The 14,138-nt window shown below is 48.0% G+C and overlaps 1 protein-coding gene and 1 pseudogene across 1 annotated transcript; both read right to left on the minus strand.

Annotated features, from left to right (window-relative positions):
• Positions 1–1,919: 1,919 nt before the first annotated feature.
• On the minus strand, positions 1,920–12,238 carry APOBEC3A (apolipoprotein B mRNA editing enzyme catalytic subunit 3A). Its single transcript, XM_060114215.1, has 5 exons — positions 12,075–12,238; positions 11,213–11,357; positions 9,818–10,097; positions 9,268–9,383; positions 1,920–2,123 (listed from the first exon to the last, which is right to left on the minus strand). The coding sequence occupies exons 1-5, from the start codon at positions 12,236–12,238 to the stop codon at positions 1,920–1,922; spliced, it is 909 nt and encodes a 302-aa protein (XP_059970198.1).
• On the minus strand, positions 2,262–2,386 carry LOC132499627 (small nucleolar RNA SNORA70; annotated as a pseudogene).
• Positions 12,239–14,138: the final 1,900 nt, after the last annotated feature.

Below are 14,138 nucleotides of genomic sequence, written 5' to 3' on the forward strand. Positions count from 1 at the left end.
GGTGTCAGGGTACAGAGGCCAGATTCATCTTCAAATTTGGTGCCCAGTGTGGGGCCGACTTGGGCACAGCCCCAGGAGGGTCCCCTGGCTTGATCGGATGCTCTGAGGTTTTCTCCACGCCATCCTCTTTCAAGAGAGCAGAGGGCTGCAAAATTCCTTTAGAGGCCAGATCACCTGGGACCCTTGCCTGGAAAGGCCCAGCCCTGGTCATACCCCTTCCACCATCCCAGCAGTCAGCACTCCAAGTCAGGAGTGGGCAGCAGAAGAGGGACCACCTTAGCAGCTGCCAAGGCCACTTTTGCCTTGAGGACACTCCCTTCTTCCTCCTGCCTGCACCAGCCCGGATTTCCTACACCAAGGAGTTATTTGGGGGAAGGAGAAAGATAGTGTCTTACATTGAGACACCTCTGCCAGAATCGGGGTAAGTCCCCTGGATGTGCACTCTGGGACTCCTTCAACTTTGTCCCTCTGAAGTACATTTGGCTACATCTGGGGAACATTTGGTTTCCATCTGGGGATTTTCCGTTTTGGAAATCCCACGTGTAAGGCACTGCTTGGACTAAGGTCACTGGCTTAGTGGGACTTGGAAGCAGCCACTCTGAGCTTTGTGCTGTCTGATTTTTTCAAATTTTGTTTTTTGTATTTGTTTTCATTTTGTTTCTGGTGTAAGTTCTGTCTGCTGGTGAGGGTTCTGGTTTGTTTCCAGTCCCTGCGTGAGTGTTTTTCGATCGGATATGGAAAGCATTTCCTTGATTCCATCTGATAATTTTCCCTGGGGAAAATTTTGGCAGCTTGGTCTACCTATAGTGATAAACCTATGACTAAGACAAGAACGCAATTCTGTTGTAATGCTGTTTGGCCAATGTACATTCTTGAAAGTGAGGAAAGGTGGCCAGTGAATGGTAGCCTAAATTATTATACTATTTGTCAGCTAGAACTGTTTTGTCACAGGAATGGGAAGGCTGGGACTTCTCTCCACTCCATGTGGGCTAGCCACACTGGGTTCAGTCCCTTGTGGGAACTGAGCCACTTTGGGCTCCCTGAGAGCCAATTCTGGGTTTGTTCTCTTTTAAAAACTGAGCCAGTCTGTTTGGAAGCCTATGTCTGTGAATGGAAGTGGAATTTTTAAACTATATTCCCTCTGATTTTCTGTCTGTGCAGCCGTAGCTTATCTGTTGTTTGTGTTTTTTCGTGTATTATTTTAGGGTGAGCCACTCCGGGAAAATTCTACCTGCTCATTGCAAGCCACTTTGAGACCTCTGTCTGGGAGTAGAAATGGAATCTTTGGGTTATTTATCGATTGCATTGTAATCAGATGTTTAACCATGCCCTTTTTAAGTCTGTCTGTCATTTATAGATAGTTATTATTGTACTCTGATGCCTTTGCAAAAGTGCTTCATCTTTAAGAAGATTTATGTGAAGGACCATTTTGACAAGTACAGGTCTCATAAACTTCATATCATACTGCTGAACTGAGTAAGAAATTAAAAATCTTAACGGAGAATCTGATAGCTTCATAAAAAGTTGAGAAAGGATTGGTCACTGAGTGAACTGGTGAATACAGTTATAATGTTTATGGGGTTTTGTTTTTGTTTTTGTTTTTGTTTTTGTTTTGCGGTACGCGGGCCTCTCACTGTTGTGGCCTCTCCCGCTGCGGAACACAGGCTCCGGGCGCGCAGGTTCAGCGGCCATGGCTCACGGGCCCAGCCGCTCCACTGAATGTGGGATCTTCCTGGACCGGGGCACAAACCCATGTCCCCTGCATTGGCAGGCGGACTCTCAACCACTGCACCACCAGGGAAGCCCTGTTTATGAGTTTTTTATTACTTTTTTTTTTTTTTTGGACGGGAAAGTAGGATTCGTTGGTGGGCATGAGTAAGGAAGAGACAGTGCCAAGGCTCTCATGAGTGCAGGGCCCATCATTTATCCAGGGAGCCACGATTAGGGATATATTTGACTCCACAGCCATCCGGGATGAGCTGCTTTTCTGCTACCATGTTTTCAAATTCATTCGCATTAAACTTAGTAAATCCCCACTCCTTTGAGATGTGGATCTTCTGGCGGCCAGGGAACTTGAACTTGGCCCTGCATAGGGCCTCAGTCACATGATCCTTGTTCTGCAGCTTGGGGCAGATGGACATTATGACTTGGCCAATGGGGGCCCTGGCCACTGTGCCCTTGGTCTTTCAAAAGACTGTGCATATCCCTGTCTGGAGCCTAGATTGGGCACAGCATGCCAGTCATGAATGTCCACTGGAAAGGGCTATCTCTAAGGTCCCTTAGGGGAACACATACAGGCAACAGGCTGCATACACTACCAAGGAGGCTGCTGTTTGCAGCCATTGTACACTGGGGAAAAGAGCATGGTAGGCTTAATTGACTGCAGATTATTACTGGTTTTTTGTTTGTTTGTTTTGGTTTGGTTTTTATAAATTTATTTATTTATTTATTGACTGTGTTGAGTCTTCGTTTCTGTGTGAGGGCTCTCTCTAGTTGTGGCGAGTGGGGGCCACTCTTCATCGCGGTGCACGGGCCTCTCACTAACGCGGCCTCTGTCGTTGCGGAGCACAGGCTCCAGACACGCAGGCTCAGCAGCTGTGGCTCACGGGCCCAGCTTCTCTGAGGCATGTGGGATCTTCCCAGTCCAGGGCTTGAACCCGTGTCCCCTGCATTGGCAGGCAGACTTTCAACCACTGCGCCACCAGGGAAGCCCTATTACTGGTTTTGATCTGTGTTTTCCAGACATAGAGAAGCCCTTCCCCTCAAGCTACTTATGACTTAGAGCAATTGGATAAATTACATCTCTGTAAGAAAAATTGAAATATTCTTTTTTTCTCTCTGCCTGGTCCCTCCAGAAATTGGAGATTCTTGTGTTCTGAGCAGCCTTATCAGGTGAATGGGAAAGACTGTCTCCTGGCATGTGTAGGAATCTCGATATTTCGGCAACTTCTAGAAAGGAGAAATCCACTAAGGCAGAATGTGATGGCAGGCTTATGTTTCAATAGATATGAAATGCTAGTTCTGTTCATTGAAGTCTGTATTTATGAAAGTTATTGTGTTAATCACACTTTTGCCCTGATGTTTAGGAGGAAAAGAAAATTACCTAGTGAAGTTATCAGAGTGTAATTACTCATGATTTATCACTGTTTGCTTTAGGTCTACTGCTAAAAGTGTATATACAATGCTTGTGTGACAATTGGGTATAAATGATAAAATGTATGACCTATAAAGCATTTCTTTATTAACATACCTCTGAGCTTGTTCACAATACCTGATAAATTTTTCCCCAACACGGATTAACTAGGCAAATACAAAGGAGGCCTAGCTGCTTTATTGACAATATCAAAAATTTGGAAACTACCTTAATGTGCTCCACTGGGGGTGTTGCTTGGATCAAATAAATCAGGAAGTATCCACACATAGAACATTATATGGCCTTTTGAATATTGATGCATTTGTTTCTATATTTGAATGTTATATATTTATGATGAATCTTTAAGACTTGAGGAAATGTTTATGACATGCTATGGGAGGAAAAGCAGGACTCCAACTTGAGGGCACAGTATGGTTTCAAGCACAGTACAGTTCATGACCTGGGGGCCAGAGGCATGCCCAGTTCCCAGGGCTGTGCCTATACTCATCCATTTAATCCTTTTCCTACCCTGCACCTAGTGCTGAGGCACAGAGGGGGTTAGTCACTCAGCTGAGGTCCACAGCTAGGAGGAAGAGTTGCCGGGAGTTGAACCCAGGAAATCTGTACCCACAGCCCATGACTTTGACAGCTATACTCTATCATCTTTGTTGTAAATATATTGGGCAGAAGAAAAATCAGGCAGAAGAAACACAAGAAATGTTGCTAGACTTACTTCTGAGCTAGAAGTCAAGCATGATTGATTTTCCTGAATTTTATAGCTGGAGGGAGATGGGGGGAGGGCGGTGACGGGCTGTTTTGTGTCTATTTCTTAAGTTGGGGAGTGAGCACCTGGTGTTCACATAGTATCATATTTAAATCTTATCAATAAAAGAATTTCTATATTGAATATGTACTTAAACTTTAAAAAAGGCATTTTAGTGGTGCACTTATACTTTGCAATGGGAGTGATTTTGACTGTAGATTTTGGAAAGTTCTGTCTGTGAAATTCAAGGACAAATTGACTTCCTTTCTGAAAAGTAATAGTTTCCTAACAGGAAACTGTATAACCACTTCTTCCTTTACAAGGAAGCTTTTTAAAAAATTTTATTGTATCTAGATAAGGATATTTCTTGTAAAATTGCATAAATCTTTATATTAAAAAAATCTTGGCTATTGATTTCAGACTTTCTTTAATCATCCCAGGCTAAGTGTTCAAGTACGTGGGCTAAGAGGTGCCAACTGGTTCAGACCACCTCTGCTTTGTTACCTCTGACCCTGAGACCCTCAGCTTCCTCGCCTGTGCAGTAGAGGTGAGGAACTGATCTTCACTGCTGGGCTGGGTGGAGGTTTAAGTGAGCCACTCATGCCTGTTCAGGCATGAGGATGAGAATGTAGTGGACAGTCAGCACTCAGTAAGTGTTGCTTATTTTCACTTATTTCTGCTTCAGATTAAGTCCTAAGTTTATAACACAGGAGTGTCATGATGACCAAGGGTCAGCTCCCAGGTTATATGATTGCACACATTCAAGGGCCCACAGCACCAAAGACAAAAACGGTAGGCAGAAACAGCAAGAATGTGGAGGAAGGGACGAGAGAGTCAAGGGTGACCACAGGGTCCAGCCCAGGGGACTGCAGGCATCCAGCTAAGCTGGGTCATCATATAGCAGGAGAATGAAAACCCCAGGACCCAGGTGATACCTCTCAGATATGGCTGCTCTGACAATTTTCTTTCTTTTTTTTTTCTAATTTTTAAATTTAGTTTAATTACATAGATGAGATCATATTTAATGATATTGAAAATGGCAATTAAAAATCCCACAACATGGGCTTCCCTGGTGGCGCAGTGGTTGAGAGTCCGCCTGCCGATGCAGGGGACATGGGTTCGTGCCCTGGTCCGGGAAGATCCCACATGCCGCGGAGCGGCTGGGCCCGTGAGCCATGGCCGCTGAGCCTGCACGTCCGGAGCCTGTGTTCCGCAGCGGGAGAGGCCACAACAGTGAGAGGCCCATGTACTGCAAAAAAAAAAAAAAAAAAATTCCACAACAGCCTGGTATGTTCATAGACCCAGTGACATCTGAATACACATGTAAGTCACACCTGCTTCCTGCACACCGCACTGCTGAGCAAGGGGGTGCCGAACTGCTAGGGGTCTGGGACCCCCATCCAGAGTTCTGGGCTCACAAACATCCAGGCACATTTGAAAAGTTAAATATCATGTTAAAAAATAAAGGAGAGCCATTAAAGATGAATAAATGAGATATTCAAGGGACATCATTCAGAGATGAAAAATAAAAGTGTATTCTTGAGGTAAATTTTATGTTATATGTGTATTATACCACAATTTTTAAAAGTATATTCTTTTTTTAAAGGTATAATTCTCTGTGCTATACAGTAAGACCTTGTTATTTATCTATTTTATATACAGTAGTTTGTATCTGCTAATCCCAAACTCCTAATTTATCCCTCCCTTCCCCTTTCCCCTTTGGTAACCATAAGTTTGTTTTCTCTGTCTGTGAGTCTGTTTCTGTTTTGCAAATAAGTTCATTTTTATCATATTTTAGATTCCATATATAAGTGATATCATATGATATTTGTCTTTCTCTGTCTGACTTACTTCATTTAGTTTGATAATCTCTAGGTCCACCCAAGTTGATGCAAATGGCATTATTTCATTCCTTTTTACGGTTGAGTGGTATTCCATTGTGTGTGTGTGTGTGTGTGTGTGTGTGTGTATTATCCATTTATCTGTCCATTTAGGTTGTTTCCATGCCTTGGCTATTGTAAATAGTGCTTCTATGAACATTGGGGTGCATGTATCTAATTTGAATTAGAATTTTCTCCAGATATATGCCCAGGAATGGGATTGCTGGATCATATAGCTTTTTTTTTTTTTTTTTTTTTTTTGCGGTACGCGGGCCTCTCACTGTTGTGGCCTCTCCCGTTGCAGAGCACAGGCTCCGGACGTGCAGGCTCAACGGCCATGGCTCACGGGCCCAGCCGCTCTGCGGCATGTGGGATCTTCCCGGACCGGGCACGAACCCGTGTCCCCTGCATCAGCAGGCGGACTCTCAACCAATGAGCCACCAGGAAAGCCCGATCATATAGCTTTTTAAGGAACCTCCATACCGTTCTCCATAGTGGCTGCACCAATTTACATTCCTATCAACAGTGTAGGAGGGTTCCCTTTTCTGCACACTCTCTCCACCATTTATTGTTTGTAGGCTTTTTAATGATGGCCATTCTGACCAGTGTGAGGTGATACCTTTTTGTAGTTATCATTTTTTTTAATTTTTTAATTTAATTTAATTTATTTATTTTATACAGTAGGTTCTTATTAATCATCAATTTTATGCACATCAGTGTATACATCTCAATCCCAATTGCCAATTCAGCACACCACCATGCCCACCCCACCGTGGCTTTTCCCCCTTGGTGTCCATACCTTTGTTCTCTACATCTGTGTCTCAACTTCTGCCCTGCAAACCAGTTCATCTGTACCATTTTTCTAGGTTCCACATACATGCGTTAATATACGATATTTGTTTTTCTCTCTCTGACTTACTTCACTCTGTATGACAGTCTCTAGATCCGTCCACGTCTCAACAAATGACTCAATTTCGTTCCTTTTTATGGCTGAGTAATATTCCATTGTATATATGTACAACATCTTCTTTATCCATTCGTCTGTCGATGGGCATCTAGGTTGCTTCCATGACCTGGCTATTGTAAATAGTGCTGCAATGAACATTGGTGTGCATGTGTCTTTTTGAATTATGGTTTTCTCTGGGTATATGTCCAGTAGTGGGATTGCTGGATCATATGGTAATTCTATTTTTAGTTTTTTAAGGAACCTCCATACTGTTCTCCATAGTGGCTGTACTAATTTGCATTCCCACCAACAACAGTGCAACAGGGTTCCCTTTTCTCCACACCCTCTCCAGCATTTGTTGTTTGTAGATTTTCTGATGATGCCCATTCTAACTGGTGTGAGGTGATACCTCATTGTAGTTTTGATTTGCATTTCTCTAATAATTAGTGATGTTGAGCAGCTTTTCATGTGCTTTGGGCCATCTGTATGTCTTCTTTGGAGAAATGTCTATTTAGGTCTTCTGCCCATTTTTGGATTGGGTTGTTTGTTTCTTCAATATTGAGCTGCATGAGCTGCTTATATATTTTGGAGATTAATCCTTTATCCGTTGAATCGTTAGCAAATATTTTCTCCCATTCTGAGGGTTGTCTTTTCATCTTGTTTATGGTTTCCTTTGCTGTGCAAAACCTTTTAAGTTTCATTAGGTCCCATTTGTTTATTTTTGTTTTTATTTCCATTACTCTAGGAGGTGGATCAAAAAAGATCTTGCTGTGATTTATGTCAAAGATTGTTCTTCCTACATTTTCCGCTAAGAGTGTTATAGTGTCCGGTCTTAACATTTAGGTCTCTAATTCATTTTGAGTTTATTTTTGTGTATGGTGTTAGGGAGTGTTCTAAATTCATTCTTTTACATGTAGCTGTCCAGTTTTCCCAGCACCACTTATTGAAGAGGCTCTCTTTTCTCCACTGTATATTCTTGTCTCCTTTATCAAAGATAAGGTGACCATATGTGCATGGGTTTATCTCTGGGCTTTCTATCCTGTTCCATTGATCTATATGTCTGTTTTTGTGCCAGTACCGTACTGTCTTGATTACTGTAGCTTTGCAGTATAGTTTGAAGTCAGGGAGCCTGATTCCTCCAGCTCCGTTTTTCTTTCTCAAGATAGCTTTGGCTATTCAGGGTCTTTTGTGTGTCCATACAAATTGTGAGATTTTTTTGTTCTAGTTCTGTGAAAAATGCCAGTGGTAGTTTGATAGGGATTGCATTGAATCTGTAGTTTGCTTTGGGTAGTATAGTCGTTTTCACAATGTTGATTCTTCCAATCCAAGAACATGGTGTATCTCTCCATCTATTTGTATCATCTTTATTTCATCGGTGTCTTATAATTTTCTTCACACAGGTCTTTTGTCTACTTAGGTAGGTTTATTCCTAGATATTTTATTCTTTTTGTTGCAGTGGTAAATGGGAGTGTTTTCTTAATTTCACTTTCAGATTTTTCATCATTAGTGTATACTGTAGATTTTTTTTTTTGCAGTACGTGGACCTCTCACTGTTGTGGCCTCTCCCGTTGCGGAGCACAGGCTCTGGATGCGCAGGCTCAGCAGCCATGGCTCACGGGCCCAGCCACTCCGCAGCATGTGGGATCTTCCCAGACCGGGGCATGAACCCCTGTCCCCTGCATCAGCAGGCGGATTCTCAACCTCTGCGCCACCAGGGAAGCCCTACTGTAGATTTCTGAATCCTAGATTCCCTTCCTACAAGATTTAGCTGATTTTTACTCACTCCATCAGCAATTAGTGTGACCAGTATACCTCCACTCCACCATGAATCAGATCCACTACAAAAGAGAAAGGCATCTGCATGTTTGCAACTTTTAATAAACTACTTGTAGTTCATGATACATTTACTGAGGAAAAAAATTCAGTGGAAGATTCTTAATATTTCATTTTATTGCTTTGGATTTAAAATCAATTAAAATATCCATTTCTCTAAAAATCAAAAACTATTCTGATAATATTGAATAGAATCTTACTGATGTAGATTTGGAACATAATATAGATTTGAATGAAAAGTAAATCTACCCAGATTGTTTTTTTTAAAAACTATTTCTTATGAGCCATTTGCCTTTCACTGGTTTCTTTGGATCAATCTGGAGACGGTAGCAAATGGCATGTTTATATTTCTCAAAAGAAGCTTTTTTTTTCTGCTGTTCAACAGAGGTCTCCTGACTTCTTTCGAGAGGTTGACGTCCATCCTTCAGTTTTGCTGCGTCTAGGACGGAAGCAGGGAGTGAGACAGTTGGAAGATGAAACAAAAACCGAGAGGAGGTCTGGGGAGTGTTACAAAGATGGGGAATGAAGGAGGGACACAGCAAGTGAGAAAGTAGAGGGACCGCATGAGAAGGGAAGGAAAGGATGGAGCTGGCGCCCCAGGAGGGAGCAGGTCACCCAAAGGAGGCTCTGAGAGGAGGAAAAAGGCACAGGGAGAGGAGAGGAGAGGAGAGGATGGAGGAGGTCCAGGGAAGCAGCAGGAAGGAACTCTCACCGGGAGAATCGCCTGCAGCTTCTTACATAGATGTTGACTCTCTTCTTCCAGCCCATCCCAGGGCTGAAATGGTCTTCCCTGGTGGTCAACAAATGTTTCCCAGCAGTGCTCAAACTCTGAGATGGAACAGGGAAGAGAAAGGTGAGCTCCAGTCTGGGGAAGGGTTGGGGCCACAGGTCTGAAATGACTGTTCAGGACAGACTTTCCCCATCATAATTTCACTTCCTCTTCTCTCCTTCCTCCTGGGGACTCAATAGCTTACCCCTCCAACTCTTTCTTGCAACTGGAATTTGAGCCAGCCCAATTCTCCCTTCTGGAAGTCCCCTAGTCCTTCCTGCATATCCATCCACTCCCCTTCTTCCCCTCCCCGAACCAGCTCTGTTCCCCTGAACTCTCTCTTCCCATAGACTCCTTCCAGAGTCTAGCATCACCTCTCAGGCAGCACACAAAGGCCTCTCCACCAGGGATTCCCACCCTTCCCTCCCCTTTCTAGCAACTTCCCACAGGCCTCTCCCTGCCACCGCCCCGCCCCCAGGAGACCCATGCTGACCTTTAGAGGTCATGATGGCAATTTGGGCCCCAGCCTCCTGCAGTGTGAGCAGCCCAGCCTCATAACCGGGGAAGCTATGGATGCGGGAGGCAAAGATGTGCAGGCTCACGTGGCTGTTCTCCCCCAGGAAAGTAGCCAGCTTCTGGGCACAGTTATGACAGGGGGTCCAGGAGATGAAACAGGTGAGCCTGTAGTGCTGCCCCCGGTCCAGATTCCAAGAATGGATCCGGTCCAGGAAGTAGAGCTCCGCATGGCAGCGCTTCCCTGGTTGGTTAGCACCCTACATAGAAGAGGAAGAAAAGTGGATGGGGTTGGGGGGAAGACGAAGCCAGAGTAGGCAGCTGGGTGAGGCACTGGCCTCCAGCGCTAAACTAGAGCGGGGGCAAGCCTCAGCACCAAGTGAATAATATTTCAATGCAGCATTTATATGATCCAAAGTCACGCAAAACTCCATGAGAGACACAGTATCAGTGTTTTACAAAAAGCTCGGTGAGCAGTGATGTCTTGTTATTGGCCCTCGGCTCCCTGTGGCTCTGCACTGAAACTGATCAGTCTTCATGCAAATGTTGATCTTTCTTTCATCATAGAATTGTGTTAATTTTGATTTTTAAACTATTGCCTTAAAATGTGACTCATCTTGATTTCTGAGTTTTCTGGAGCGCCTCTTATTTTGTGCCCTAGGTAGGGCCTTCAGGAGCCTCACCTAGTCCAGCCCTGCAGAGCAGAGGCCAGGGGAGTTCCCACGCTGGCCTCCTGCCATGGAAGTGGGTGTTTCCTCCCTGGAGTGATTCACCCTGCTCTCCAGCTCCTCCTCTACCCCACCCAACATGTGCACCAAAACTTCTACAAGCTTCTACTCTGGGCCTCACCCTGTGCTGAGCCCAAGGCTGAGGGGCGTCATTGTGTTAAGGACAGCTGGAAGTGGGGTTGCAGGGATCAGTGCCCTTGGCAAGATCTCTCAAGCAGTGGGCAGGGGTCCTGCCGGGCCCGCCTAAGTCCATAGTGACTGAGGAAGAAGTCAGGCTCTCTAGCCAGAGCCTTACCCCGGGCAGAATCCGGGGAAGAACCTGGCCCCTTGTCCAGATGCCTTTCCCTTTGTCCCAACCCCTCCCCAGAGGCACAGCAGGAGAGGAGTAGCCGAGTCCTAGAGCCTGGGGTGACATCGGGCTGGAGGTACCAGGCCCTGGATTGCTGTGACTGGCTTCTGACATGTGGCTCAAAGCTGCCAATCACACAGCAAGGGTCCTCACCTGATTCCAAGCAGAGCAGTGGTAGCAACAGCAGGAACCAGAGGTGAGAGAGCTGTGGGACATCCTGTGTGCAACTGACAACCTACTACCCTGAGTGTCCCACGATAGGGAGGCCCTGCCTGCTGCAGGCAGGCTGGTCAGTCACCTTGTTGCGCACGAAGCCCTTGTTCTCGTCCAGAGGGACCCTAGCGTCACCATCCAGGATCTCCACCTCGTAGCACAGGTAGGTCTTACGAGCCCTTTTCTGATTCATGAAGTTCTCATTGAAGGTGATTTCATCCAACAGACATCTACGGTCAAAGGCGGGAGAAGCCCGAAGACACGGGGCTCCTTCTGGGACTGCCCAGAGCTCCTCTCCTCCCTACACACCCCTTCCTTCTGCACCCCACATCTCTGCTGGAGCCACGAGTCCTCCCCCTCTGACCCCCGCTGGGGGCTCCCAGGGAATTCAGGGTCTCCCCCCAGGAGCAATGCAAGATGCTCAGAGCCTCAGTGAAGACCTGGCCCTCTGCCCGAAGTCGGACTGGGTCACGGCCTCTCCCCACCGTCCCGCCCCTGTCCTAGCTCCCACTGCCCCGCTCCCCGGTAGCGTGGTACCTGGTCCTGGGCGCTGTGCTGGCCTCCATGAGTCAGTTTCTTCACCGTCCCTGGCTCTGAGTCTTCTGTTTCTGTGCTCGGTCACAGCCTGTAGCCTCCTACCTGAAGCTCTTCAAGCACCAGGAGCCTTATATACAATCAGAGCCCTTGGGAACCACGGTGTCAGCAGAGTTGGGTCTCACCCCTTCCTGAACTCTGGCCACTCGTGACACCCGTGAACTGCTCTGCCCAAACGTCACACCCTCACGGAGAAGTTTAAGTTTCCTTTTCCCTGTTCTGACAAAGGACTGACTTGGATGCCACCAGGACTGACTATGAGTCAGTGAGGTCTGTGACAGTGTGGTCATCTGGGCAGCAGGGACCAGCAAGGCAGGCGGTGAGGGGACAGATGAAAGGACAGGTGTCCGTACCCTGGAGGACAAGCTCCATGGCGGCCCATCGCTGAGTCTCCTGCAGCAGCCAGCGCGGGCCGTGGCCTGGCGCAGTCTCCCCGGGGCCCGCTGGGCTGAGGGACCCACAGGGCACTCAGTGGGGAGGGGAGAAGCTGCTCGGATAGGCAGGCAGCCGCCTTCATCCTTGGGGAAGGGGAGAAACCTGGGCCGAGCTCTCCTTAGGAGCCCCCCGTGCAAGGCCAGCGGACTGGACATGGAGCATTTTCACTCCATTACACAGAGGAGAAGAGAAAGACTCCCGGAAGGACCAGGCTGGACCAGGACCACACAGGGACACATGACTGTGGGATGTACTTCGGCCTCGGAAAGCGTGGCCGCCCAGGCTCTTCCTGTCCCCGTCCAGGCCCAAGGAATGTGGGGACTGTGTCTTCCAGCCCCAAGTGTGACCCTGGCCCTAGCTGGCCCTGTTTGTCCCCGAGGGGCGGCCCCTGTCCCACTGACTCCCCACCCTGCTCCTCTTAGAGCCCCTGTCCTGGCCCAGCTCTCCTCCCAGGGGAGCTGGCTACCCGCCCTCCCCGCCCCGAGGCCCAGCCTGGCCGCCTGCACGGGAACCAGGCTGCTGACCTACATCCTCAGGGAGGAAACTCAGCACGATGTCCCCTCCTTCTCGGGTGGGTGCCCCTCCTCATGGAGGGTGCCCTCCACCCCGCCCCCACCCTGGGCTGGGGCCCCTCTGTCCCCTCTGCCCTCTAGACCTGGTCCCCTGGAGAGTAGACACTGTCCCCCGGGTGGTGGCTCAGCCCCCATTTTTGTGGCAGGTGGTTTCTGGGTGAGAACGGCCCTGGGGTGTGGGGTGTACTGAGCAGTACCCACACTTCCCAGGTCACAGTCTGCACACCCAGCAGAACTCCGCACACCCAGCAGCCTCCAGTCCTCTTGAGCAGGAGATGGGGTCTCTACAAGGACCGGGGTTACAGCGACCCGGCTGGGGTCCCTGAGAATCTCCCCAAAACCACCCCCCAGCTCTTGCCTTCCAGGGAGGGAGGATGTGGTCCTGATCCAGACCAAGCTCTCCTCCCGCACCCCTACAAAGTCTCCTCGTCACTCAACCCACTAAGTTCTTCTGGTTCCCCTGTGCCCCCACAGATTTCTGAGGGAGGGTCTCTGGTTCAGGAAGCCCCGTGCTGGGGGCAGAGGGTAACCTGAGGATTCTGGGGCTCCTGCTGCTAAGCACCTGTGCCCTGGGGCACCTTTGGAGTACTGAGCCCCTGAGCCTGCCCCGCCCCTTCCCAGCTGATTCCAGCAGCTGGAGCACCAACATCTTACTGGGCTCAGCCCCACATCGCTTGCCCCTCAAGGCTGTGCTGGAACATTTTGTGGGGAGACCAAGGAAGGGGCTCCACTGCAGGGAGATGCTCCCACATCTTCAGGGGAGGTTTCCCCGCCAGTCTAGCTCCTCATCCAGTAGCTCTGAGGTGTCCTCTTCTGGAATGGTCTCCAACACCTCCTCCTTCCCTGGTCCCCATACCCCAGCCTGGCCAGTCACCCCTGGACCTTCTGCTCCCTGCTGACTCCTGGCTGTCCCTCTTCAGTACAGACAAGCCAGCCTAGCAGCTTGTCTCCACATCTGGGGGGTCCGTGTGGCAGCGATGGACCAGCCCACAGGAGGCTAAGAGAATCTATGGTCTGTGAAGGTTAGAGGGACATCACATGTGACAGTGTTTTTGACCTTCTCCCAAACATTTTAAGTCTTGAGTCACCTGAGTCACAGTGGGAAGGGACGAGAGGATGAGTTGCTAACTCAGATCTGGGTGGGCCTCACCCCTCTCTTCTCCTCCTGCCCCAGCGTCTTCCCACATGCTCTCCCCAGAGCCCGAGGCCCTCGGGGCAGCAGGGTCCCAGGGACCAGTCTCCCTGAGGCCAGGGAAGACATGGTTTGGTAAAGGCATCAATAGAACCTAGTGATGAACTCTGGGTCCAAAAGTAGCGCCCAACACCACTGATGTGATGATGAGATGAAAGTGTGCAGCTCACCTCAGTCCATCAGGTAAGAAGAAAGAAGAAAAGAGGTCTTGTCCTTTC

This window comes from Mesoplodon densirostris, chromosome 11 (genome assembly GCF_025265405.1).
Source record: "Mesoplodon densirostris isolate mMesDen1 chromosome 11, mMesDen1 primary haplotype, whole genome shotgun sequence".
Classification (NCBI taxonomy): domain Eukaryota; kingdom Metazoa; phylum Chordata; class Mammalia; order Artiodactyla; family Ziphiidae; genus Mesoplodon; species Mesoplodon densirostris.